The 24821-nt window shown below is 41.3% G+C and overlaps 1 protein-coding gene across 1 annotated transcript; it reads right to left on the reverse strand.

Moving 5' to 3' along the window:
* Positions 1-328: 328 nt before the first annotated feature.
* On the reverse strand, positions 329-23706 carry vdac1 (voltage-dependent anion channel 1). Its single transcript, XM_079585049.1, has 9 exons — positions 23565-23706; positions 22537-22606; positions 18059-18108; positions 14026-14178; positions 13882-13934; positions 10204-10431; positions 5656-5806; positions 2982-3039; positions 329-1188 (listed from the first exon to the last, which is right to left on the reverse strand). Exons 2-9 carry the CDS (start codon positions 22601-22603, stop codon positions 1097-1099), a joined length of 852 nt encoding a protein of 283 aa, XP_079441175.1. The 5' UTR covers positions 22604-22606; positions 23565-23706; the 3' UTR covers positions 329-1096.
* Positions 23707-24821: the final 1115 nt, after the last annotated feature.

Here is a 24821-nt window from a genome sequence, read left to right on the forward strand (position 1 = left end):
GCTTCTTCTCTTCAGTTCAGCCCACTCATTTTCTATAGGGTTCAGGCCAGGGACTGGGATGGCCATTGCAGATCTTGGTTTTGTGCTCAGTGACCCATTTTTGTTTTGATTTTGATATTTGTTTTTGGATCACTGTCCTGTTGGAAGATCCAAACATGGCCCGTTATAAGATTTCTAGCCCCGGCTGTTAGGTTTCGATTTTTTATCTGTTGGTATTTGATCCAATACATGATGCCATGTATCAAAAAAAAAATCAGTATTTTATATATAATAACTACCAATATTTTGTTTGTTTTTTAGTAAGAAACCAAACTGCACAATCCAGTGGTGTGGTCCAGGTCCAAATGTTTTATTCAACTTAAAGTAACCAAACTGCTAAATCCACAGTATGCTAATCCAACATTTAAAACCGGAAGACTACATCCACATATTCAAATCTTTCACGCTCTTCCCCGGCACATCTAAAGGTTGTTCCCAATCCCCTGTAGTTCAGGGACAGCAGAAAGAGTTGTGCCATCAAAGGTACAGGCAAGTATGCAGTGATGAAACAATAATGGACAAGATACACGTGTGGGTTCACTCGCACAGACGAGACAAACACGAAACGCACCCGAAAGTCTGGCGTCTACAACTACAGACGTGAAGGGCTCCTACAGCGGCCCTCGCGTGACTCTTATATACGGGTCCCTTCTTTCAAGGTTAGTTGGGGTGAAAACCGTGGATCAGGAATGTTGTCAGCTAGCGTTAGTGTTTTCTGATGTAAACGTCTGTTTCTAGCCAACGGCCAAAAAATAAACATCGGTAAAGAATTCTGTCACAATCAACACTGAAATAAATAATGTCAATAATGTATTGAAAATACATTTTAAAGCCATTTATGCTCTTCTTTCATTCTGTGTGACCTATAGCAGTGTCTTTCCTTTAGTAAATACACTCTCTGAAGAAGTGAGCCTCTGCTAATGCATCATTGGACCGAGTGTGTGTCCTCGGCCGGGGGAATCTAAGAGAAACAAGGTGTGTGTGAGGGAAGGAATTCAAAAGGGGAAGAAAAAGAAAAGAAAAAACTCAAGTCAGGATTATTGCAATCCTCGGCTTCCTATGCCTCAAACTCCAGACCCAAACCCAGTTTGTGTCCACCGCCATTAATGTTCTTCCCGTCCAGAAGAGCAGAAAGGGTCAGCTTGATACCTGAGGCGAGAGATGGGGACAGTTAGACAGGGAACATTCACGTCCATGAGAACTGACTGACGGTGAAGGATCAGTCTAGTACAGCAGTGCTAAACTCAAACTCAGGGTTCGTACAGACACTGGCAGTGTCGGGGAAAGTCACTTTTAACCCTTTAGAACCGGAAGTAAAATGGGTGTTTTTCACATATTTTGATTTTTTGACTGTAAAATTATATCTTCATGTGCACTTTTTCAGTGATTAGCTTTCAACAAATTATACAGTTATTGGCCATTATTGTGTGTGGTGAGTTTGTAAATAGAATTTAAATAGACCAAAAAAAAAAAAGAATACAATTTCCGATTTTTATTTAGAAAAAAACAGAAAAATCACGAACGAAAGAAACTAACACTTTAAAGTTGACAAATGAAGTATAATACAACTATACAAGTCTTTTTTGTGTATGTATATATATATATATATATATATATATATATATATATATATATATATATATATATATATATATATACACACACACACCGGTATATATATATGTGTGTATGTATGTGTGTGTGTTGTCGTTGCATTCTGTCTTGTGGCTCAGTGACACCTAAGGCTCATTAGTATGCAGCATTAGCAGGTGTTTGTCTTCAGGTGGGAATGAGGACATTATTCATGACCTTGTTGGATCATTCACGCCCCCCTGCATATTGCCTTTCCAAACAAAAAGTGTCTTACAAAATTTAAATCAATCTATTGTTTAATGTGAACGATTAGCCCGGATGATTTTCAGATCATTTTGAAGTAAATACTCGAGCCGACAACATCCATTAGTCAAAAGTATTGTGGGAATATGTGAAGTTGGTCGTTTGTGGTCTTATATCAGAACATTTAAGTTTGAAAAGTTGAAAAATCTTATATATCCCAAGTTGAAAAAAGTTATAGAAGTTTGAGTTTATGAAAATGTACAATGTAAAAAATTTAATTATTCATATTTTATATAAAATATATATTTCCAAAACCTTGAGGACTCCAAAAATGCAAAACAATCAAAGCCAAAAATCGGAACAAGTTGTGTTTCAAATGTTAGGTTGATATCTCAGTAAATGAGTTTGACTTATCTTCAAATGGCACCATTTATTTTCAAGTATTACTGCTGTATGTTAATGTCATCTTTTTTGAAGGCCAGTATAACTGATATTAATATAATACTGATGTCTCGATGAAAAAGATTTCCCCCCCAAATTTTAAACATTTATAATAAAAAACTTAATAAAAAACTACTTTTAATTTCAGTGAACTTAGAACAATCCTCACTTAAACCCATAATAAATGTCATATTTACCTGTACCTGTCTTGTCTAACCGGTATGAAATATACAGCAATTGAACAAGGTTATAAAACAGTCAAAACTGCTCAATTATAAATAAAATATAGATTAATCCTTATTAAAGCTCCAAGCGTTCTTATGTCAAGAGCTGTTAGTAATTTTATCTGTTCCCTTTGTTCTTTGGTTAACTTTACTGACAGAGAGAATTGGTACTGTCTCTTTAAGATCTGCCGCTGCTGACGATCTCACGCATCTCATTCTCGCACTACTCTTTACTTCCATTTAAGATTTTATTCAACTCACTTAAAGACTTAAGACTCACTTAAGACTGTTCTTGTGAGGATACTCGTTATTGTTCATTCAAGCGCTGATCAGCTGGGTTGATGTAGGGTCGGACACGCCTGCTTTAAACGGTTGCGTTTGCATTTTTGAACAGGCTTGTTAAACTTGCTGCACATAATTTACATCTATATATACACTTACCAGGCTTCAAGGTTTGAGTATATCCCAGGCCGACGAGGCTAGAATTATTCACTTTGGCCTGTAAGACAGACAAAAAGTGTGTGAGTGAAACCGTCATTATGTTCTGGGTAAGAAGCAGCAAAGTGAACATCTCTGACGTAATGAAGTCACTTCCCCCGTTCCTACTCTTTTCTTCTAGGTCAGTAAAAGCTTTTACATTCTTAATATTTTTCCAGCTTGTAATATTCTGCAGAAGAGAGAAGTGTATCGCGTGTATCGTACAGCATGTGATTGGCCGTTCACGAGCTCCAGTTATTCCTAAACTCAGTAGAGTTGCGCGGTTGGCGGTTACAGCCGCGGATCGGGCGGATGACGTGACGAAAAATTATATTTTAATTAAATTTGCGGCATCAGTGAGCCGCTATCAATATGCGGGAGACTCCCGGAACTTCCGGGAGACTTGGGACGTCTGTATTTCTATACTGAAATATCGGCATTATAATTATTGATTTTCATTAGGCCATTTGATTGGTGCCCCCTCAGCTCTTGGTGCCCTACGCACAGCGCGCGGTGGGAGCGGCGGCGCTCGTCACCCTGACATGACAGTGCGTAGAGTTTGCCTATAATGTAAATGACTTGTTATTTTATTTGAGCTTTCTATCTATTTGCTAAAAAATAAAGTGAAATAGGCAGTCATTAGTAGTAGGCTAAATAGCAGCATGTTGAAATGATGTGCCGAAATGCGTTTTCTATTAGGCTACAATGAAAATATTGTACAGTAGCCGATCAGATAACGTCAGGTTTGCCGAAGTGCGTTTAATTTAGGCTATTTGTTTATTTGTGTCCCTGTACGCCGATCGGAGACTGAGTTCACTGCTGAAATCTTGAGGTAAGAGCTTTCTAGTCTCGCGGCTGTCATCAGCAGCGCCCAGCATCGCCCAATCAGCGGATGGCGGACGGGTGCGGTTTTGAAAATTGGTCACAAAAACGGTGCGGATGGATGGCGGACGGATGATGAGTTTTGTGATGCGGTTGCGGATGAAATAATTGCCCATCATCGCATCTCTAACAGTCAGGATTCAAGTTGACAGAGAAAGTTGAAAATTGGTACCAAAAAAACCTGATTGAATTGGTTTCACATCACAGATTCATATCACATTCTTATATCGCGATATATCGTGACACCCCTAGAAAAGTGGAGTGTAAAAGAAAAGTAATATAACGAGTAGTGTAACAAATTACTTGAATAATATTCCTTTTGAAAGGAGTAACAAGTAATGAATAAATGTTTTTGAGTAACGCGGCTAACACACCCCTAATTAAACTAAATGTGTATTAACTGCTGCTGACGTGGGGGTGAGTCACTTATCAGGAAATATTAAAGGGTTAGTTGACCCAGAAATGAAACTTCTGTCAGTAATTACTCTCCCTCATGTTGTTCCCCGTAAGACTTTCCTTCATCTTCGGGACACAAATGAAGATATTGTTGATTAAATCTGATTGTCCCATTATTTTTTCTCATTTTAATGCTCTTATCAACATGGAAAAGTGGATCGGCTTGCTTTGTGCAAATGTTTTTAAATTGAAAACAACACTGGCATATACTGTTCAATTTCACACTAACATTCTCACTTGGAGCAAATAATCTCTCACACGATGTAACACTGTCCATCAATAAAAGGGTGAAAGAAATACTGACAAGGTGACGTTACTGATGACGAGTGGGCGTAGAAACGCATCAGCGGTGTGTGTGCTTGACCATCGAGTGGTATTTCAGACTGGACGTGCTGCGATGATCGCTCAGTTCACACCGACACACAGATCACTTTGGTCTTTGGACCATTTGGCAACTTTTTAAAAGTAAACTTTCCATTTCGGCGTCTCGCGCTCATCATTCATCCACTCAAAACGTAACGTTAAAGGGCGTCGCACACCGGACGAGAAGCACAGCGCCTCGTATTTAAAATTCGAACACATTATTCTCTGAGTGTACACACACCGGCGGCGCCATTCTGCGTTTTTACTGTTGGCCATAAACTGAGAAAGTGCGCGTCCGATGTGCGATACGAGTTGTCCTAGATTTGTTTAGATTTAGATTTGGCGCTGCGCTTCTCGTCCACTCTTTGGCCGGTTCGCATCGCAAGCCCAAACAAGTGTGTGCGGCGTGCCTGTTGTTTTGTTTCTGGTCTAGCTAGATCCGCTGTGGTGTTGTAGTTTTAATAACGTTACTAGTTGTTGCAAAAGCATGTGAAAAAAACGACAAAGTTTGCTAGGCGTTAATCTCGCGATAAAAAAATGTACGCCGTTAAAATGGGTTTCCGTTAACGCCGTTAATAACGCGTTTAACGGACAGCCCTACTTTAATAACTTTCTGAATAACTTTTTTTAAAAACTTTTCTTTTTTTTAGTTACTAGAAGCCTATGGGGGAGTGAGCCAGCTCTCAGATTTAATCACTAATATCTTCATTTGTGTTCTAAAGATGAAGGAAAGTCTGACGGGGAACAACATGAGGGAGAGTCATTACTGAGAGTTTATATTTCTGGGTGAACTAACCCTTTAACTCTGAAGTGAACAACTGCATCATTAGGCCTATAGGTGCCAGCACACGACTGCAGTGATCATTGAAAAGAAACCCTATCTCGAAGAAAAGCTAAACGTGGCAATGCTAACTTCACTGAGTTACGCAACACACACCGAGAAGGAAGCGTCGGCGTCGATCTGGTACTTGGCCGCGATGCCGAAGCGGGTGTTGCTGTTTCCGGCGGTCCAGGCCAGGTTCACCGCCGTCTCCAGGTTATCATTCACTTTCTGGTAAATGGAGCCGCCGAATTCTGTCCCATCATTCCTGTGATTAGAAAACACATCATTCAGACACGTCGTTCTCATTTTTTTTATTAAAAACTACGCTTTTTAAAAGAGTAAATGGCACTAATTTGACAGGTTAAAGAAACACAACACACAAAACTGCCCTTTAAAGTCCCCCTGTGGTGAAAATCAAGTTTTAGTTGTTTATGTGTCTATGTGGTGTTTTTAATATCCCACTGCGCAATGTGGCGTCGGAGTGACGTCTTTTCTATGACATTTTTGGACGTCCAGTTTCGGTCCACTGAAGGGGTTGTTTTGTAACGCCAAACGACATCTTTTTCCGACATCTACCGCACGTCTAATGTTGACATCCGTGTAAAGGTCATTTATAGTCCAAATGTGGTCGTTTGTGGACGTCTTTTCAACATCAAATTTAGACCTAGTTTGGACGTTGATTAGATGTCCAGAATTGGTCATGGACAGACGGAGCCAATATAGACATGATCTGCACGTCTATCCGACATCCAATGTTTAGTGGGATGCTTTAAGACAAACCATGTGTAAGTTCATAAGTGGACAGCATTGCTGAGTATTTTCTGCTTAAAACTGCAGTGAACCAAAGACCAAAAACACGGTTTGAAATCGCTGGTGTTTCTGACGTCACACACTACCTTGTAACCAATCAGATCAACGTGTGATCGTCACCCAATGGATCTCTGAGTGAGTGAGTGAGTGAGTGGAGGCGGGGCTCATTTGCATATTCATAGACCCCCGCATACTAAATGAGGCAAAGGTGTCGAGTTACATTCAAGCTATTTCAAGGCATTTTTTTTCAAGGAAAACACTTTTAAATATGTAATTTTGATGATCAAATGAGTTTAAAAGATAAAAAGATTGACTACAGGACTTTAAAAGACATCATGTATGTGTTATCTAGGGTGTTTATACTGCAAACTCACTCTTTTATTTGAGCCTCAATGATATAAAGTAGGCATTGACATTAGTGCGTTCCTTCCTGCAGCAAAGCCCTTGACAAATCCAATCGCCAGGGAATAAACATATATATAAATAACCCACCTTTCTAACCTTGAGCCTGGAAAAACAACCCTCTACATCTCACTAACGCAGACGTTCAGTACGACATCTCACTAACGCAGACGTTCAGTACATCTCACTAACGCAGACGTTCAGTACATCTCACTAACGCAGACGTTCAGTACATCTCACTAACGCAGACGTTCAGTACATCTCACTAACGCAGACGTTCAGTACATCTCACTAACGCAGACGTTCAGTACATCTCACTAACGCAGACGTTCAGTACATCTCACTAACGCAGACATTCAGTACATCTCACTAACGCAGACGTTCAGTACATCTCACTAACGCAGACGTTCAGTACATCTCACTAACGCAGACGTTCAGTACATCTCACTAATGCAGACGCAGCGTTCAGTACATCTCACTAATGCAGACGTTCAGTACATCTCACTAACGCAGACGTTCAGTACATCTCACTAATGCAGACGTTCAGTACATCTCACTAACGCAGACGTTCAGTACATCTCACTAACGCAGACGTTCAGTACATCTCACTAACGCAGACGTTCAGTACATCTCACTAACGCAGACGTTCAGTGCATCTTACTAATGCAGACGTTCAGTACATCTCACTAATGCAGACGTTCAGTACATCTCACTAATGCAGACGTTCAGTACATCTCACTAATGCAGACGTTCAGTGCATCTCACTAATGCAGACGTTCAGTGCATCTCACTAATGCAGACGTTCAGTACATCTCACTAATGCAGACGTTCAGTACATCTCACTAATGCAGACGTTCAGTACATCTCACTAATGCAGACGTTCAGTACATCTCACTAATGCAGACGTTCAGTGCATCTCACTAATGCAGACGTTCAGTGCATCTCACTAATGCAGACGTTCAGTGCATCTCACTAACGCAGACGTTCAGTACATCTCACTAACGCAGACGTTCAGTACATCTCACTAACGCAGACGTTCAGTACATCTCACTAACGCAGACATTCAGTACATCTCACTAACGCAGACGTTCAGTACATCTCACTAACGCAGACGTTCAGTACATCTCACTAACGCAGACGTTCAGTACATCTCACTAATGCAGACGCAGCGTTCAGTACATCTCACTAATGCAGACGTTCAGTACATCTCACTAACGCAGACGTTCAGTACATCTCACTAATGCAGACGTTCAGTACATCTCACTAACGCAGACGTTCAGTACATCTCACTAACGCAGACGTTCAGTACATCTCACTAACGCAGACGTTCAGTACATCTCACTAACGCAGACGTTCAGTGCATCTTACTAATGCAGACGTTCAGTACATCTCACTAATGCAGACGTTCAGTACATCTCACTAATGCAGACGTTCAGTGCATCTCACTAATGCAGACGTTCAGTGCATCTCACTAATGCAGACGTTCAGTGCATCTCACTAACGCAGACGTTCAGTACATCTCACTAACGCAGACGTTCAGTACATCTCACTAACGCAGACATTCAGTACATCTCACTAACGCAGACGTTCAGTACATCTCACTAATGCAGACGTTCAGTACATCTCACTAATGCAGACGTTCAGTACATCTCACTAATGCAGACGTTCAGTGCATCTCACTAACGCAGACGTTCAGTACATCTCACTAACGCAGACGTTCAGTACATCTCACTAACGCAGACATTCAGTGCATCTCACTAACGCAGACGTTCAGTACATCTCACTAACGCAGACGTTCAGTACATCTCACTAACGCAGACGTTCAGTACATCTCACTAACGCAGACGTTCAGTACATCTCACTAATGCAGACGCAGCGTTCAGTACATCTCACTAATGCAGACGTTCAGTACATCTCACTAACGCAGACGTTCAGTACATCTCACTAATGCAGACGTTCAGTACATCTCACTAACGCAGACGTTCAGTACATCTCACTAACGCAGACGTTCAGTACATCTCACTAACGCAGACGTTCAGTACATCTCACTAACGCAGACGTTCAGTGCATCTTACTAATGCAGACGTTCAGTACATCTCACTAATGCAGACGTTCAGTACATCTCACTAATGCAGACGTTCAGTGCATCTCACTAATGCAGACGTTCAGTGCATCTCACTAATGCAGACGTTCAGTACATCTCACTAATGCAGACGTTCAGTACATCTCACTAATGCAGACGTTCAGTACATCTCACTAATGCAGACGTTCAGTACATCTCACTAATGCAGACGTTCAGTGCATCTCACTAATGCAGACGTTCAGTACATCTCACTAATGCAGACGTTCAGTACATCTCACTAATGCAGACGTTCAGTACATCTCACTAATGCAGACGTTCAGTGCATCTCACTAATGCAGACGTTCAGTGCATCTCACTAATGCAGACGTTCAGTACATCTCACTAATGCAGACGTTCAGTACATCTCACTAATGCAGACGTTCAGTGCATCTCACTAATGCAGACGTTCAGTGCATCTCACTAATGCAGACGTTCAGTGCATCTCACTAATGCAGACGTTCAGTACATCTCACTAACGCAGACGTTCAGTGCATCTCACTAATGCAGACGTTCAGTACATCTCACTAATGCAGACGTTCAGTACATCTCACTAACGCAGACGTTCAGTACATCTCACTAACGCAGACGTTCAGTACATCTCACTAATGCAGACGTTCAGTACATCTCACTAATGCAGACGTTCAGTACATCTCACTAATGCAGACGTTCAGTACATCTCACTAATGCAGACGTTCAGTGCATCTCACTAATGCAGACGTTCAGTACATCTCACTAATGCAGACGTTCAGTGCATCTCACTAATGCAGACGTTCAGTACATCTCACTAACGCAGACGTTCAGTACATCTCACTAACGCAGACGTTCAGTACATCTCACTAACGCAGACGTTCAGTACATCTCACTAACGCAGACGTTTAGTACATCTCACTAACGCAGACGTTCAGTGCATCTCACTAATGCAGACGTTCAGTACATCTCACTAATGCAGACGTTCAGTACATCTCACTAACGCAGACGTTCAGTACATCTCACTAACGCAGACGTTCAGTACATCTCACTAACGCAGACGTTCAGTACATCTCACTAATGCAGACGTTCAGTACATCTCACTAATGCAGACGTTCAGTACATCTCACTAATGCAGACGTTCAGTACATCTCACTAACGCAGACGTTCAGTACATCTCACTAACGCAGACGTTCAGTACATCTCACTAATGCAGACGTTCAGTACATCTCACTAACGCAGACGTTCAGTACATCTCACTAACGCAGACGTTCAGTACATCTCACTAATGCAGACGTTCAGTACATCTCACTAATGCAGACGTTCAGTACATCTCACTAATGCAGACGTTCAGTACGTACACATTTGTGTGCAGCTGAAACTCGTCGGTCTTGTATCCGACAGCGAAGTTGCTCTGCGTGACGCGGTTCCTGCCGGCCTCGAAGGTCATCTGGTACCCGGCCAGCCAGCCCTCGAAGCCCACCACCACTCCCCCATGCACCGCGGTGCCGTTGATGTCGTAGTCCACGTCACAGCCCAGGTTCAGGTGCTCGTGCTGGAAGCTGCTCTTGATCTTCCCGCTCTTCTTGCTATGGGGAGTTACGAAAGAAGCCAGAGAAACATCAGACATTCAGAAATTATTCTGTGCTCCATTTGTGTGACTCGTGTGAAAAAGAAAAAAACACAACACTTATTATGAGGAAATCATCAACTAATGTGACCCCGTAACACAAACCCAGTCTGGAGCCGCACGGGTATATCTGTGGCAATAGCAACTATACACTGTATGGGTCAAAATCCATTTTTCTTTTATGCCCAAAATCATTAGGATATTAAGATCATGTTCCATGAAGATATTTAGTAAATGTCCTACCGTAAATATATAAAACATGTATTTTTGTGAGTGAATGCAGCACAATCGTGAACATAAATGCACAACTTTAAAGGAGATTTTCTCAATGTTTAGATTTTTTTGCTCCTCAGATTCCAGATTTTCAATAGTTGTGTCTCGGCCAAATATTGTCCTATCCTAACAAACCACACATCAGTGGAAAGCATATTCATTAAAAAAATTGACCCATGTGACTGGTTTTGTGGTCCAGGGTCACATATAGAGTTGATATACTATTTGATTTTCACGAGTTTGTTTAACACTACTGGAATAATCCTGATTCAGGGGTTGGACAAGAGCTGCACAACTAACGAAATTGCGATATGGCTTAGAGACATTATCGAGGGGCAAAGGCTGCGATTTAATGAAATGATATATGCGATGTGTGTTTCACTGTGTTTGTTTACTTCTGCTGAACACAAAGGAAGATATCTTGGAGAATGTCAGTAACCAAACAGTTAACTGGTCCCATTGACTTCCATAGTAGGAAAAATAAATACTATGGAAGTCAATGGGACCAGTTAACTGTTTGGTTACTGACATTCTTCAAGATATCTTTCTGTGTTCAGCAGAAGAAAGAAATTCATACAGGTTTGAAACAACTTGAGGGTGAGTATATGATGACAGAATTGTCATTTAAAAGTGAACTATCCCTTTAAGGGCTCCCTGCGGTTTTCTGTCAAAATAAAAGTTGAATGGTTTAATGTTGGAAAATTAAGAAATTAAAACAGCCATAAATATTGGTATTGTAATTTTACAGCTGTAATGTAAAAAACATTTTTATCCCATTAGTTTTCTATTTTACAGTGAAATATTATAATATTGATATTTTTCTTTTATTTAGTCACTTATTTTTATTTAGTAATAATAATAAATGATCATCATCATTATCATCATCGTTACCTAATATTCCATCTGGAGTCTGTTTTTAATGTTAATCAAACAACAACAATAAAAATGTTAGACCTGAAAAGCACAATTTCATAAGCATATTTGCTGAATTGTTTTGATGTTGGCCTGTTGAATGGATTCAGTCCATGTTCAATGACAATTATTTGATTAAAAACTAGCTTGTTTAACTTAATGCATGTTTTTTTGAATGTTACTAATTTAAAACATGATCAAAACAGTAATCTATTTCAATAACAAAAGTTCAAGTAAGTGAGCAAATGAGAAATATTGGTATTGGCCAACAGTTGTTTATTAAAACTAGTATCGGCCCAAAAAAACCCCCCATCCATGCATCCCTGATGAGGCTAATGTTTTCTGTATTTGAGGAACGGGGACGGCTGTCTTTGTCTAGCATTTTTCATCGAGTCATAGTCAATAGCCTAGTGTCTTCTTAACTGACATGTGCAGAGCAATTCATCATAACATTCTGGTCAAATATCATTAACTATACTTTAACATAACTATACTTTATAACTTTTTAACCTTTATACTTTATTAATGTGTGTAAAATTTCTGTTTATCGGCGCGATAAGCATAAGCTTCAGCCGACACCTTTTCGGTCAATCAACTTTTTATTAATTTTTAAAATATTGTTTACACTGTAATTTAAATTTCGTGTATATGTTTGCTTGTAAATTGGATTTCTTTTTTTTTCTTCTTTTGAAGTTGACCGAAATAAACTAAACTAACTAGCTTGTAAGAAACGTAATACCATGCACTTGCTGCCTCAGATGCGGCTCTTCAAATGATGGACAAAACACGCATTTTACGACATTTGCTGGTCAAAAGCCTTGCACCTACAGTGTTAATTTCGTTGACGAATAATTTGTCAACAAAATTTTTTCACAGACGAAAACAAGACGATAACTAAATAAAAACTAGTTTTAATTGACGACAACTATGGAGAAAATGTATTGACATTTTAGTCAACGAATAAAAACTAGACGGAAATGTTAGGGAGGGACGATTGGGGAAGAGATCCAGTCAGAACTGGTTTGCGTTTGTGGAAGATGCGCACATTTGAATTGTAATGATCTACTCGGCGGCACACGAGTTGGCATGCGCTTGATGCATGTCTCATAAATTGTTCAAAAATGTAAACGTCTGGGAGAACGAGAAGAGCAGACATATGGATAGATCTGAATAAGAGTGACGACGCAAAAGAGAGCTTTATTCTGTATGTTTTTCTGTGCGAACACACACACACACACACCCCGAAGTGTGCAGCCCTGCACATAGACAGCTTTACAGCGCGCTGAGCGCAAGGACTGAGTTGAGCTCTCTTTCGCGTCTGAATGGACAAATACACACAAAATTATGTCTAAATGTCCGTTTTGGAGAGTATTCGCGTAAACACAGTCGGTTATGTCTTTACAGAACGTACAGTTGTGAGAATATCGGATGTGCATCAGCAGTGCTGGATCTGCACACTCGGTCTTAAAGTGACAGTGCGTAATAAACCTAATGCCTTCTGTACACTTAATATCGATCAAACAACAAAATAAAAAGAGAAAAGCATTCACTGCTCTTAATTTATACAAATAAATAGATCTGCTTGAAAGAATAAAGAATGATGTATGCAAGTTAAAGACTGCATAATCATTCATTGAAGAAAAAAAAAGACTGTTCTACTTTAGGAGAAGTTTAAGATATTATTTTATGTCACAGTACTAAATTTGTGTCTGTATTGCATGTTCAAACTTTAAAAATATATTTATATTAACAGGTTAATAGATCATTTCTACGGGAATATATAATGGGTATGGAAATTTTAGAGAAATTAAATTAATACATTACAATCTAACTAAACCCATTTGATTTTAGTCGACTAAATCTACTGTAGATTTAGTCGACTAAAATCTTATTGAATTTCGTCGACTAAAACTAAAACAATTCAGATGACTAAAATATGTCGAAAGCTAAAATGGCATTTTAGTCAAAAGACTGACTAAAACTAAATCAAAATTTGCTGTCAAAATTAACACTGCAACTACATTGAGTTTAACTTTGGTCAAATGTTAATAATATGACATGCAACTGTCTGACTATATGTACTTTTTTTCATTTCTGAAAGGTAGTGTTTTTGTATATGCAAGTTTTCCCCCGACAGCGGTGGTCACATCGGTCCTGGACGTGCCCAGTGCTGCTACAACTGCATTGGTTATACTGGAGAACAGATGTGGTGAGAGACACATACCCAGTGTTCGGAGAAAAGGAGGAATCAAACGTCAGCTTCAGCCCTTTGGCCAACTGAGGGAAATAAAGCAGCACTCATGTTAGAAGTCAACACTGTAACTCATACCACATCATGTGCACTGGATCGGTTCGTAACGTCTCTCACCTGGTCTTCCAGAGTGATCTCCGTGCCGAGGGTGTTGTCGGTGTTCCACTTCTCGGTGAACGTCAGCCCGTGTTCGGCCCACTTGTACTTGGTCTCCAGCGTTCCTGCTACCTTACTGGTCTCCGTGTTAGCCGAGCCGGAGCTTTTAAATTCCTACAGAAGCAGGAGAACATGTGATGAACACCGATGGGTAGGGATGGGAATCGAGAACCGATTCTTCTTCAGAACCGGTGCCCAGTGAATCAATTCCTTGGAACCGTTAGCATGTCTGCGTATCGATTCCGCGTATCGGTTCCGCTCGTTGCAAATGTGTCATGACGTCACACACGCGCTGCGTTGTTTTGATTCAGAACGCGGCAAACATGGCAGAGGCAGAAGTTCGACGCAGAAGTATAACGAGGCATTTAACGGGACGCCATGTTGCTTTCAGACCAGCCATCGCGTGCCGTCTCACACACATTCACACGCACTCACTCACTCTCATGCGCGCGCGCACACACACACACACACTCGCGCACATACACACACTCGCGCACACACACACTCTCTCTCGCGCTCACTCACTCACACAAACACACACATGCTCACTCACACACACTCGCGCGCACGCACACACACACTCTCTCTCGCGCTCACTCACTCACACAAACACACACTCACTCACACACTCGCGCGCGCGCACATACACACACACTTGCACACACACTCACACTTGCGCACACACTCGCGCGCACGCACACACACACTTGCGCACACACACTCTCGCGCTCACTCACTCACACATGCTCACTCACACACACGCGCACGCACACACACACTTGCGCACACTCTCTCGCGCTCACTCACTCACACAAACACACACTCACTCACACACTCGCGCGTGCGCACATACACACACACTTGCACACACACTCACACTTGCGCGCACACACACACGCGCGCACGCACACACACACTTGCGCACACACACTCTCGCACTCACTCACTCACACATGCTCACTCACACACACGCGCACGCACACACACACTTGCGCACACACACTCTCGCGCTCACTCACACACACGCGCACGCACACACACACTCACTCACACACAAGGCAGGGTTTCCCATACATTCATTAATTTGTGGCGACCCTCCACAATATCAACGCTGACCGCCACGGATTGATTTTCAGATTTTTTTAACGATTTAATAAGGGTAAAATTGTATTTTATTGTAGAGCTGTGCGCAGCTTGCTCCCTCCCTCCATCTCTCACAAACTGACAATGGAGGCACGAATAGCCCCTCCTCCTCGAGCGCGATCTGAATCTAAACATGAGCATGCGTTAGAGGCGGAGGACGGATCGCCAGGGAAGGGCAGAAAAGCAGATTTTTCAGGAAAAGTGTAGCAATGGCATAGCAAATTAGCAATAGCAATGTCTTTAAGTTATCTGACACTAAGTGTTGGCAATGGAAATGTTTATACGTACGTGTCAATACAAATATATGATATATTTAACCCTTTTGTTGTGCCTTAATCCCCCCAAAACCCAGGCAAGTTGAAAGGCATTTGGTTGTGGATAGTAAAAACATCTGCAACATTTATCAAGTTCATGGATAATTGTGCTTGCCCGTGTTTATCATTTTGATACTATATTCATCCCATATTCTGGAGCCCTGATATTACATATGCACTAGATTTGTTCTTAACCTGTTAGTGATGTCTTCATTATTTAATTTATGTTTAAAACAAACTGTCATGAAAACAGATCGGTTTAATGTTTATACTTTAACAAGGAATTGGGAGTAGATTAAATACATAAACTGCTGAGTGTTGATAATTATATCCAAATAAAGCACTTACATATAAACTGTTATAATAATGTGCAAACTGCCAGCGTTCCCTGTATAGTTTACAGCTTCAGTTGAGAGACGCGTAAATGAACACGTACACGTACTAAATCAAAATACAGATTAAATTAAGAGCCGGTCAATCAGAACCAAATTGATTCGTGAGATCAGTGTCAACATCCAGGCCTTAACTTTTCTGTGTCTAAAGAGAAGACGCTTTGTCACAACTCACAACTAATGGCATGACAGTGTGAACATGCACACGTCTCCTTCATTGTGGATGAGCAGAGTAAGTGTGTCAGACATTAACACTCCTAGCTCATACTAACACCAGTAAACAGTCTGAAGGCCGAGTGCTCCACACACACGTCTCAGAGTCTACAGTAACCTCAGAGCAGAGTCTTCACTTCACACGGCCACAAAAAGAAAGCATTAAAAACGTTGGCTTTTTAAACCTGCACATCCGCAGCATCAACTGAGTCTGTCCCACAGTCTGACTCTGCATGTCTGCCGATTACACGATTTTGGCACGATCCGTGTGACGTACAGGGTGTCGTGGGGATTCGTAAACGACAACGGGCGTCGGGACGCAAGATTCGATCGTTTCATCTCGTATAGTGTGTGTGTGTGTGTGTGTGTGTGTGTGTCACAGTGGGCGACAACTGACCCGCGCCTGCGATGCTTCAACACATCAACATAAAAACACCAGCATGTAAAAAAAATTCTCTGTCCTCCACAACGGGTTCCGTCAAGTGTGTGTGAGTGTGAGTGTGTGTGTGTGTGTGTGTGTGCGTGTGTGTGTGTGTGTGTGAGAGTGCGAGCGAGCGAGTTTGTGTGTGTGTATGTGTGCGAGAGTGAATGCATTTGTGTGTGTGTGTGTGTGAGTGTGTGTGAGTGTGAGAGAGAGTGCGAGCAAGTGAGTTTGAGTGAGTGTGCGAGAGTGAATGCATTTGTGTGTGTGTGTGTGTGAGTGTGTGTGAGTGTGAGAGAGAGTGTGAGCAAGTGAGTTTGAGTGAGTGTGTGCGAGAGTGAGTGTGCGCGTTTGTGTGTGTGAGCGTGTGTGCATGTGTGAGAGAGAGTGCAAGCAAGTGAGTTTGAGTGAGTGTGCGAGAGTGAGTGCATATGTGTGTGTGTGTGTGTGTGTGTGAGAGTGCGAGCAAGTGTGTGTGTGTGTGAGAGAGAGTGCAAGCAAGTGTGTGTGTGTGAGTGCGAGCAAGTGAGTGTGTGCGAGAGGGAGTGTGCGAGAGTGAGTGCATTTGTGTGTGTGTGAGTGTGTGTGTGTGAGAGAGAGTGCGAGCAAGTGAGTTTGAGTGAGTGTGTGCGAGAGTGAGTGTGCGCGTTTGTGTGTGAGCGTGTGAGAGAGTGCAAGCAAGTGAGTTTGAGTGAGTGTGTGCGTTTGTTTGTGTGAGCGCGTGTGTGTGTGTGTGTGTGTGAGAGAGTGCGAGCAAGTGTGTGTGTGTGTGTGAGAGAGAGTGCAAGCAAGTGTGTGTGTGTGAGTGCGAGCAAGTGAGTGTGTGCGAGAGGGAGTGTGCGAGAGTGAGTGCATATGTGTGTGTGTGTGTGTGTGTGAGAGTGCGAGCAAGTGTGTGTGTGTGTGAGAGAGAGTGCAAGCAAGTGTGTGTGTGTGAGTGCGAGCAAGTGAGTGTGTGCGAGAGGGAGTGTGCGAGAGTGAGTGCATTTGTGTGTGTGAGTGTGTGTGTGAGTGTGTGTGTGTGAGAGAGAGTGCGAGCAAGTGAGTTTGAGTGAGTGTGTGCGAGAGTGAGTGTGAGCGCGTGTGTGTGTGTGTGTGTGTGTGAGAGAGTGCGAGCGAGTTTGTGTATGTGTGAGAGAGTGCGAGCGAGTTTGAGTGTGCGTGTGTGTGCGTGTGCGAGAGTGAGTGAGTGAGTGAGTGAGTGAGTGAGTGAGTGAGTGAGTGAGTGAGTGAGTGAGTGAGTGAGTGAGTGAGTGAGGTCACGCGATGACTGGTCGGAAAGCAGTGTGTAGTCTGACATGTTTCTTGTCCACGACACAACAAGCTTTTAGGAGTGTAATCGTGTAATCTGACACAGTGACGATCGTAACAGACACAAAAATGGTGTAATCTTCACCAGGCAAAAGTCAGAGAGATAGTTGAACAGAAATCACGCCAATGTTATCAACATAGTCAATGTTATCAAGCTCGGTAGCGTTGTTGATATTGTGTATGATCCGCGGTCTACTTACCAATCCATTCTCCGACTTCGTTTTCAAGTCCAACTTGATAAGACCAAAACCTGCAAATGACAAAGACAACCGTCACTAACACACAACAGCATGAAGAGCGATCAGTGTGTGATTGACAGCATGAAGAGTGATCAGTGTGTGATTGACAGCTGAAGAGCGATCAGTGTGTGATTGACAGCTGAAGAGCGATCAGTGTGTGATTGACAGCTGAAGAGCGATCAGTGTGTGATTGACAGCTGAAGAGCGATCAGTGTGTGATTGACAGCTGAAGAGCGATCAGTGTGTGATTGACAGCTGAAGAGCGATCAGTGTGTGATTGACAGCTGAAGAGCGATCAGTGTGTGATTGACAGCTGAAGAGCGATCAGTGTGATTGACAGCTGAAGAGTGATCAGTGTGTGATTGACAGCTGAAGAGCGATCAGTGTGTGATTGACAGCTGAAGAGCGATCAGTGTGTGATTGACAGCTGAAGAGCGATCAGTGTGTGATTGACAGCTGAAGAGCGATCAGTGTGTGATTGACAGCTGAAGAGCGATCAGTGTGTGATTGACAGCTGAAGAGCGATCAGTGTGTGATTGACAGCTGAAGAGCGATCAGTGTGATTGACAGCTGAAGAGTGATCAGTGTGTGATTGACAGCTGAAGAGTGATCAGTGTGATTGACAGCTGAAGAGCGATCAGTGTGTGATTGACAGCTGAAGAGTGATCAGTGTGTGATTGACAGCTGAAGAGCGATCAGTGTGATTGACAGCTGAAGAGCGATCAGTGTGTGATTGACAGCTGAAGAGCGATCAGTGTGTGATTGACAGCTGAAGAGCGATCAGTGTGTGATTGACAGCTGAAGAGTGATCAGTGTGTGATTGACAGCTGAAGAGCGATCAGTGTGATTGACAGCTGAAGAGCGATCAGTGTGATTGACAGCTGAAGAATGATCAGTGTGATTGACAGCTGAAGAGCGATCAGTGTGTGATTGACAGCTGAAGAGCGATCAGTGTGATTGACAGCTGAAGAATGATCAGTGTGATTGACAGCTGAAGAGCGATCAGTGTCTGTAAATCCCAGTGTTGTGCTGTCGCTGTAGTAACGCACTGCTCTGAACACACATTACTGAACTGAAATCCTCTAGTTTCACTCCTGAGAGGATCTCAGTATCTCAGGGAATTACACATGCACTTTAATGAGCTGCCAGAGACTTTTGATCAAAGCAAGCAGGTTTTCAGAGAGTTTCCACTAACTGTGTGAAACGGCTAATCAATAAAACCACGTAATTTCATTATATTATAACAGACGTTCTGTGTGTTTATGGAGGACTCTGAGCAGTGTGTTCAGCCGTTTAATAGACAGTCTCCTGAAGTAATAATTCATTTTCTCCATCGGGGAATTGATTTGTAACGATTTTTACTTGTGAACCGTTAAAGACAAATGTACTATGAGCTGAGGTTGTTAACTGATGTTATCTGCTTTTTAAAGTCATTATCCTGCATTATTTCAACTTATTTGTTAAAATAATCGTGTTTAACACCAGAATTTAAGGTGAAAAACTACATTACCGATGTCTCTGCAGAACACACCTACTCCCATAAAGCGTGTGTGTGTGTGTGTGTGTGTGTTAGGGCTGGGCAAGTTCATGTGTTATTATGGCATTAATTAATTAACGCTGACAATTATTTGATCTCGCATTAATGCAGTTTTTATTATTATTATTATATTGAAAGTGGATGTTGATCACATGGCTTGGGATGGGCGTCCTCACGCGTCTCCAAAAATGAGAGCATTTGGGGAGGGCCTAAAGGAGGTCGCACACCGCATGAGAAGCGTAGCGGCGCCGGCGCGTCTCGGACAACTCAAGGTATCGCACACCGGACGCGCACATTCTCAGTTTATGGCTAGCAATATTGTTATGTTTAAGGACATTATGAAATTAAGATAATGTCTGTACTGTGTTATGATTGAACTGTACAATTACATACAATCGTTGCGGAGTCTGAACACTTCCATGGCCACGGGAAGTAGGGGTGCTGAGGGTGGGCACCCCCTGACGACAGCGGTTTCACATTTAAGATGACATGACTTTAAATAACTTGTGTTTTTCAACATGTTTTTTAAGAACACTTTCTACCTTTATAAAATTACTCTAAAGATTATTTCGTTTTTATATGTTGTCGAATATGGTTCTATGACTCTAAAATAAATTAATATATCAAAAGGCAAAAGCTGATCCCGCATGGAATAACGTGACACTGGTTGAGGACCAGCATCTCAGAACTCATTTAATGCATGTTCACTCAGACATCTGTGAAAAAATAAATATAGATGTCTTGATTAAAGCATTATTTGGCATTAATAGAACGTGTTTTTCCATCACACTCAGCTACTTATCCATTGTTTTTCAGTGTGAACGCATTAGTCGTGTTTAACTGTTGCGTTCGCGTCTCGCGCATGACACAGCGTTCTGAAAACGCAGCACTCAAGTTAAAATAAGTTCAACTAAAACGCACCTCGAGACCTTGCGTTTTTTCCCCTTCCACTTCCCGCGTTTGGCGTCTCGCGTTTTCGCTTTGAAAGATTATGCATTCTGTGTGAACCGGCACTAACTCCTGAGTAGGGTTAGGTACCGAAACTCGGTGCCAATAGGGAACCGGTTCCGACGTAAACGGTAGTAACCAGACCGAATAAGAACGATAATTTAAATCTGCAAGGTTTGTGAAATTAAATGTTTATTAGATATTCAGAGATTTAATTAAATCTTTAATTTAAATGTAGATGCGCATTTGCTGAATGTTGAAGGCAAACGAGAAAGTATTTTAGCCTGATTGTTTGCCTTTTCTGTTACAAATAATATAAAAGCAAACGCTTTACTTTTTGTATACCATTTACTTTGTTTACCAGTTCTGTCAAAACAAAGTATTAGATATGACTGACAGAGATCGAAAACTACTGAAGACTGTGGAGAATGTGAGTGAGCGCTGTGTGATCAGGCGCGCGCTGCCGTTCTGGTGTTCTCAGCGCCGCCCGTCAAAATAAAAGTCCGGAGCGCCGTCAAAATAAAAGTCCCACTTTAAACACCGACCAATCAGAAAAACTTATCGGCCGATGCCGATATTAAAAAAATGCCAAATGTCGGCCGATATATCGACCACTAATTTCAACTGCTACTGTGTAAAGGCAATATTGCTGTTGAAAAGCACCTTATTTGATGAAAGTGTTTGCAACCAAATGTTACAGCACTTTTGTTTATATAGCAGCACTTTTAAAATAAAAGTGTGGAATACACTACTTTTGAATTCATTATTGAATTTTGCGATTGATAGCAGAAAATCAAGCGATTAAAAAAAAAACAGATTGCTGCCCAGCACTAATATCAATGTATATAGCGTAGGGCTGTAAACGATTAATCGCGATTAATCGAATCCAAAATAAAAGTTTGTGTTTACATAATATATGTGTGTGTATTGTGTATAATTATTTTGTATAATTATCACACACACATTAATGTATATAAGAAAAAAGTGTTATTTATATATAAAATAGTTCTGTTTATATATAATATAAATCATATAAAATATATATGCAGTATATAAATGCAAATATTTCTCAAATATATACATGCATGTGTGTGTATTTATATATACAAAATAATTATACACAATACACACACATATATTATGTAAACACAAACTTTAATTTTGGATTCGATTAATCGCTTACAGCCCTAATATAGCGGTCTCCTGTTTGTTTTCAGTCTCAAATTATATCTTACTCTAATCTATATGACCATAGAGTATTTTAAGTTGTTTCCACTGTTATAATGAAAGAAGATCATTTGACATTATGCAGATTTGTGTGCCAGTGACCGCTGGCGACTGGATGGGGCGTGTCCAGCGATATGTTCAACTTTATGCAAATGAAGAGTGACTTTTGGAAGCGACAACCAATAGGAGTGAATCAGTGGAGTCACGTGATCCGTCACTCTTCAGTGCCGAGTCCGACCGAGGAAAGATGAACGAGAAGCTCATTTTAGCCGTCAGAAACTGTCCTATAATTCATGAAATGACTGCGTGTGCATATGGTGGTCCTCGCCGTGCTGACTCCGAGACCGAATGCTTTCGTGAGCCCAGATAGACCGGCATTTGCCTGTTAAATAGCCGCGATGGCAACGAGCACTCGCTGTTTCTCCATCATCTTTAATATTATGCATTTTATATCCCAATTCCATTTATATTTAGCATTTTCCTTCCAAAATGTTTGTTTGTAGCGGCAAGAAAACTTTATTTTTTCTTTTATTTGTTGTCAACAACATTGGAGTAACATACGGATGTATGTATGAGTATGAGCTCATATGCATTACGAGTGAATGTCCCTCACTAACATAACTTGGCAACAGTAGTGGGAACGCCTCACCCACAGACATGCAGAGACAAAGTCAAGTGTAGTGCGAACGCACCTTTAGCGCTAATGTAAAAACAGAAGAATTCATACCGTATCCTTTGGTGAAGATGTCCCTGGCAGACTTGCCCAGGTCCACATATGTCGGAGGAACGGCCATTGTCTGCAATGCAGAGAGAGAGTCAGGTGAGCAGGACGGAAGATGGCAGAGGTCACGGCAAGGTCACACAGGGAGCGGCTCATGAACACATGCAGGTGTTGCTCACTGCAGCTCCCTATCTACACGTCACGAGTCTGACAGTCAGCTCTGTGCGAATAATGGGCGGAGCTTGACCTCATTAGGGTTACGGGTTCAAGCTCCGCCCACTCCTGGACGTCAAGCCCCACCCATTGGCTTTGCAGTGAGCAGCCTCTCCAAAGATGGACCAATTCGGCCCCGGTGAGATATTTTACACAGCCAAACCGGCCTAATGTTGGTTGACACATGAATACATTAATCACACACACATTACAATAAAGACTTATCCCCTTACACACGCTATACATGATTCATGCGCATATTCCTCTAAGAATAAGCCAGAGAAGGGAAGCACAAAGAGAATACTCTATGCATGAATCAACACGATATCTACAGATAAAAGCATCAGACTCAGTGGTTTTTATGCCACTATAAGAGTAGATTGAGGATACATGAGCACAGAATCACTGCTGTCACACACTCACACACATCAGCACTGCAACACTTCCACCTTTCCTTTGGTTTGTCAACCCGATCTGCTTGCGCAGCGCGACAATGACAAGAGGAGACATGCGTGCGCGCGTGCTTTTAAATAAACCCATTAACATGCAGTAACATATACAGGATGAATGCGTTTAAACCGCACGTGCACATTTGAGGAGGATAGCGTGCACGCGATGCTCATGCACAGACACAGCGAGCGCATTATAAGCAGAAGTTGTGGCATTCAGGCCCTGCTCGCGACATTGATGCGCTTCACATCCCGAGAATCATCATCCCAGAGTCACTAAAACACTGGAGACACATGCAATCACAATCACTCTCAATGACCCTCGCGACTGTATCATCTCCCGCAGGATAAAGCTCTCAGATCGGAACATACCTCTGTAAGGTCGCGAGGAGGACAGGACTCAGCCGAGAGGAGAGACGTGCAGAGGAACACGAGTCACGACGGACTTACGCAAGAGAGCGTACGCAAAATGCGCCGCGCATGCGCAATGATCATGAGCATCATCAGCGGATTCCTTTTTTCTTTTCTTTTTTTTCTTTTATCATCAGCGGATTCCACATCCGCATCATCACACACCCGGATGACAGACGCGTGAGAGATTTTGAAAATATTAATTGGAGATTGATTTGGACTTATAATAACAAATACTGTATTAATAATAACGTTTATGAAATATACTTTAAAATTATACATAAAATTTATCCAACAAACCAGTTCCTAAAAAGATATAGAAATTACCTTTCTGAAGCCTGTGTATTTTTTAAAAAGGATTCTGAAACTATTTTACATATTTTCTTTGAATGTGTGTATGTGAAATTCTTTTGGATTGATGTGGAATATTTATTTAATATGTTAAGTGGAATTAAAATTCTCATAGAGAAAAGGGATTTATTTATTTTTATTATGACAAAAAAAGATATGGACAAGAGTCACGTTTTTATGTTAAATCTTATCTTATTACTTGGTAAGTTTTACATACATAAATGTAAATGGTCTGAAAGGATACCCAACACCATTTTAAGGCCGACATGAAGGTTTACTTTGAAACACTGCAAGGACTTTCAAACCGCAAAGCAACCAGAACTATGGACATCTACAAAGAATTAAATTCCTCTTACTTACTTTAATTATACACGTATACCTCCTTTCTTTTATGTTTTCTTTTCTTTTTTTCCTTAATGTAAATCGGATGTTCTGTAATATCTTTGATATGATTGTGACTTTAATGTTCCTTACATCTTATGATGATTTGGAATCATTTAGAACATTATATGGGAAACATTTGTATCTACTGTTTTTTCATGTATAATTCTGGAAATAATAATAATAAAAAATAAAAATAATAAAAAAAAGAGTTTCCTGAGTTGAGCACGTGTTGATTCTTTGCACAGAATATGACAGTGAAAGAATCCGGTTTACATAACGTCAGCTTCCTAAAAGAATTGTCTAAGTCATTGGATAATGAAAGGGACTTTATTAAGCAATTATTTTAGGAAGCTGACGATAATCATTACGCTACGTAGTATAAGTAGTATCTCAGTAAATACGAGTTCCAGTGGATTTGTGTTTATTTCAAAACTATTTTATTATGATCATTTTGTTTATTATGTCTTCCAAAATAAAAAATTC

Source organism: Phoxinus phoxinus (assembly GCF_949152265.1).
Source record: "Phoxinus phoxinus genome assembly, chromosome: 17".
Taxonomy (NCBI): domain Eukaryota; kingdom Metazoa; phylum Chordata; class Actinopteri; order Cypriniformes; family Leuciscidae; genus Phoxinus; species Phoxinus phoxinus.

Bases quoted from the DNA above. Each gene is read 5' to 3' on its own strand.
- vdac1 (XM_079585049.1), bottom strand. From the start codon at position 22,603: ATGGCCGTTCCTCCGACATATGTGGACCTGGGCAAGTCTGCCAGGGAC. The intron at 14,179-18,058 runs GTAAGTAGACCG...CTGCTTCTGTAG, and splicing joins CGAAGTCGGAGAATGGATTG to GAATTTAAAAGCTCCGGCTC. The intron at 1,189-2,981 runs GTAAGTGTATAT...CTCTCGCCTCAG, and splicing joins TACTCAAACCTTGAAGCCTG to GTATCAAGCTGACCCTTTCT.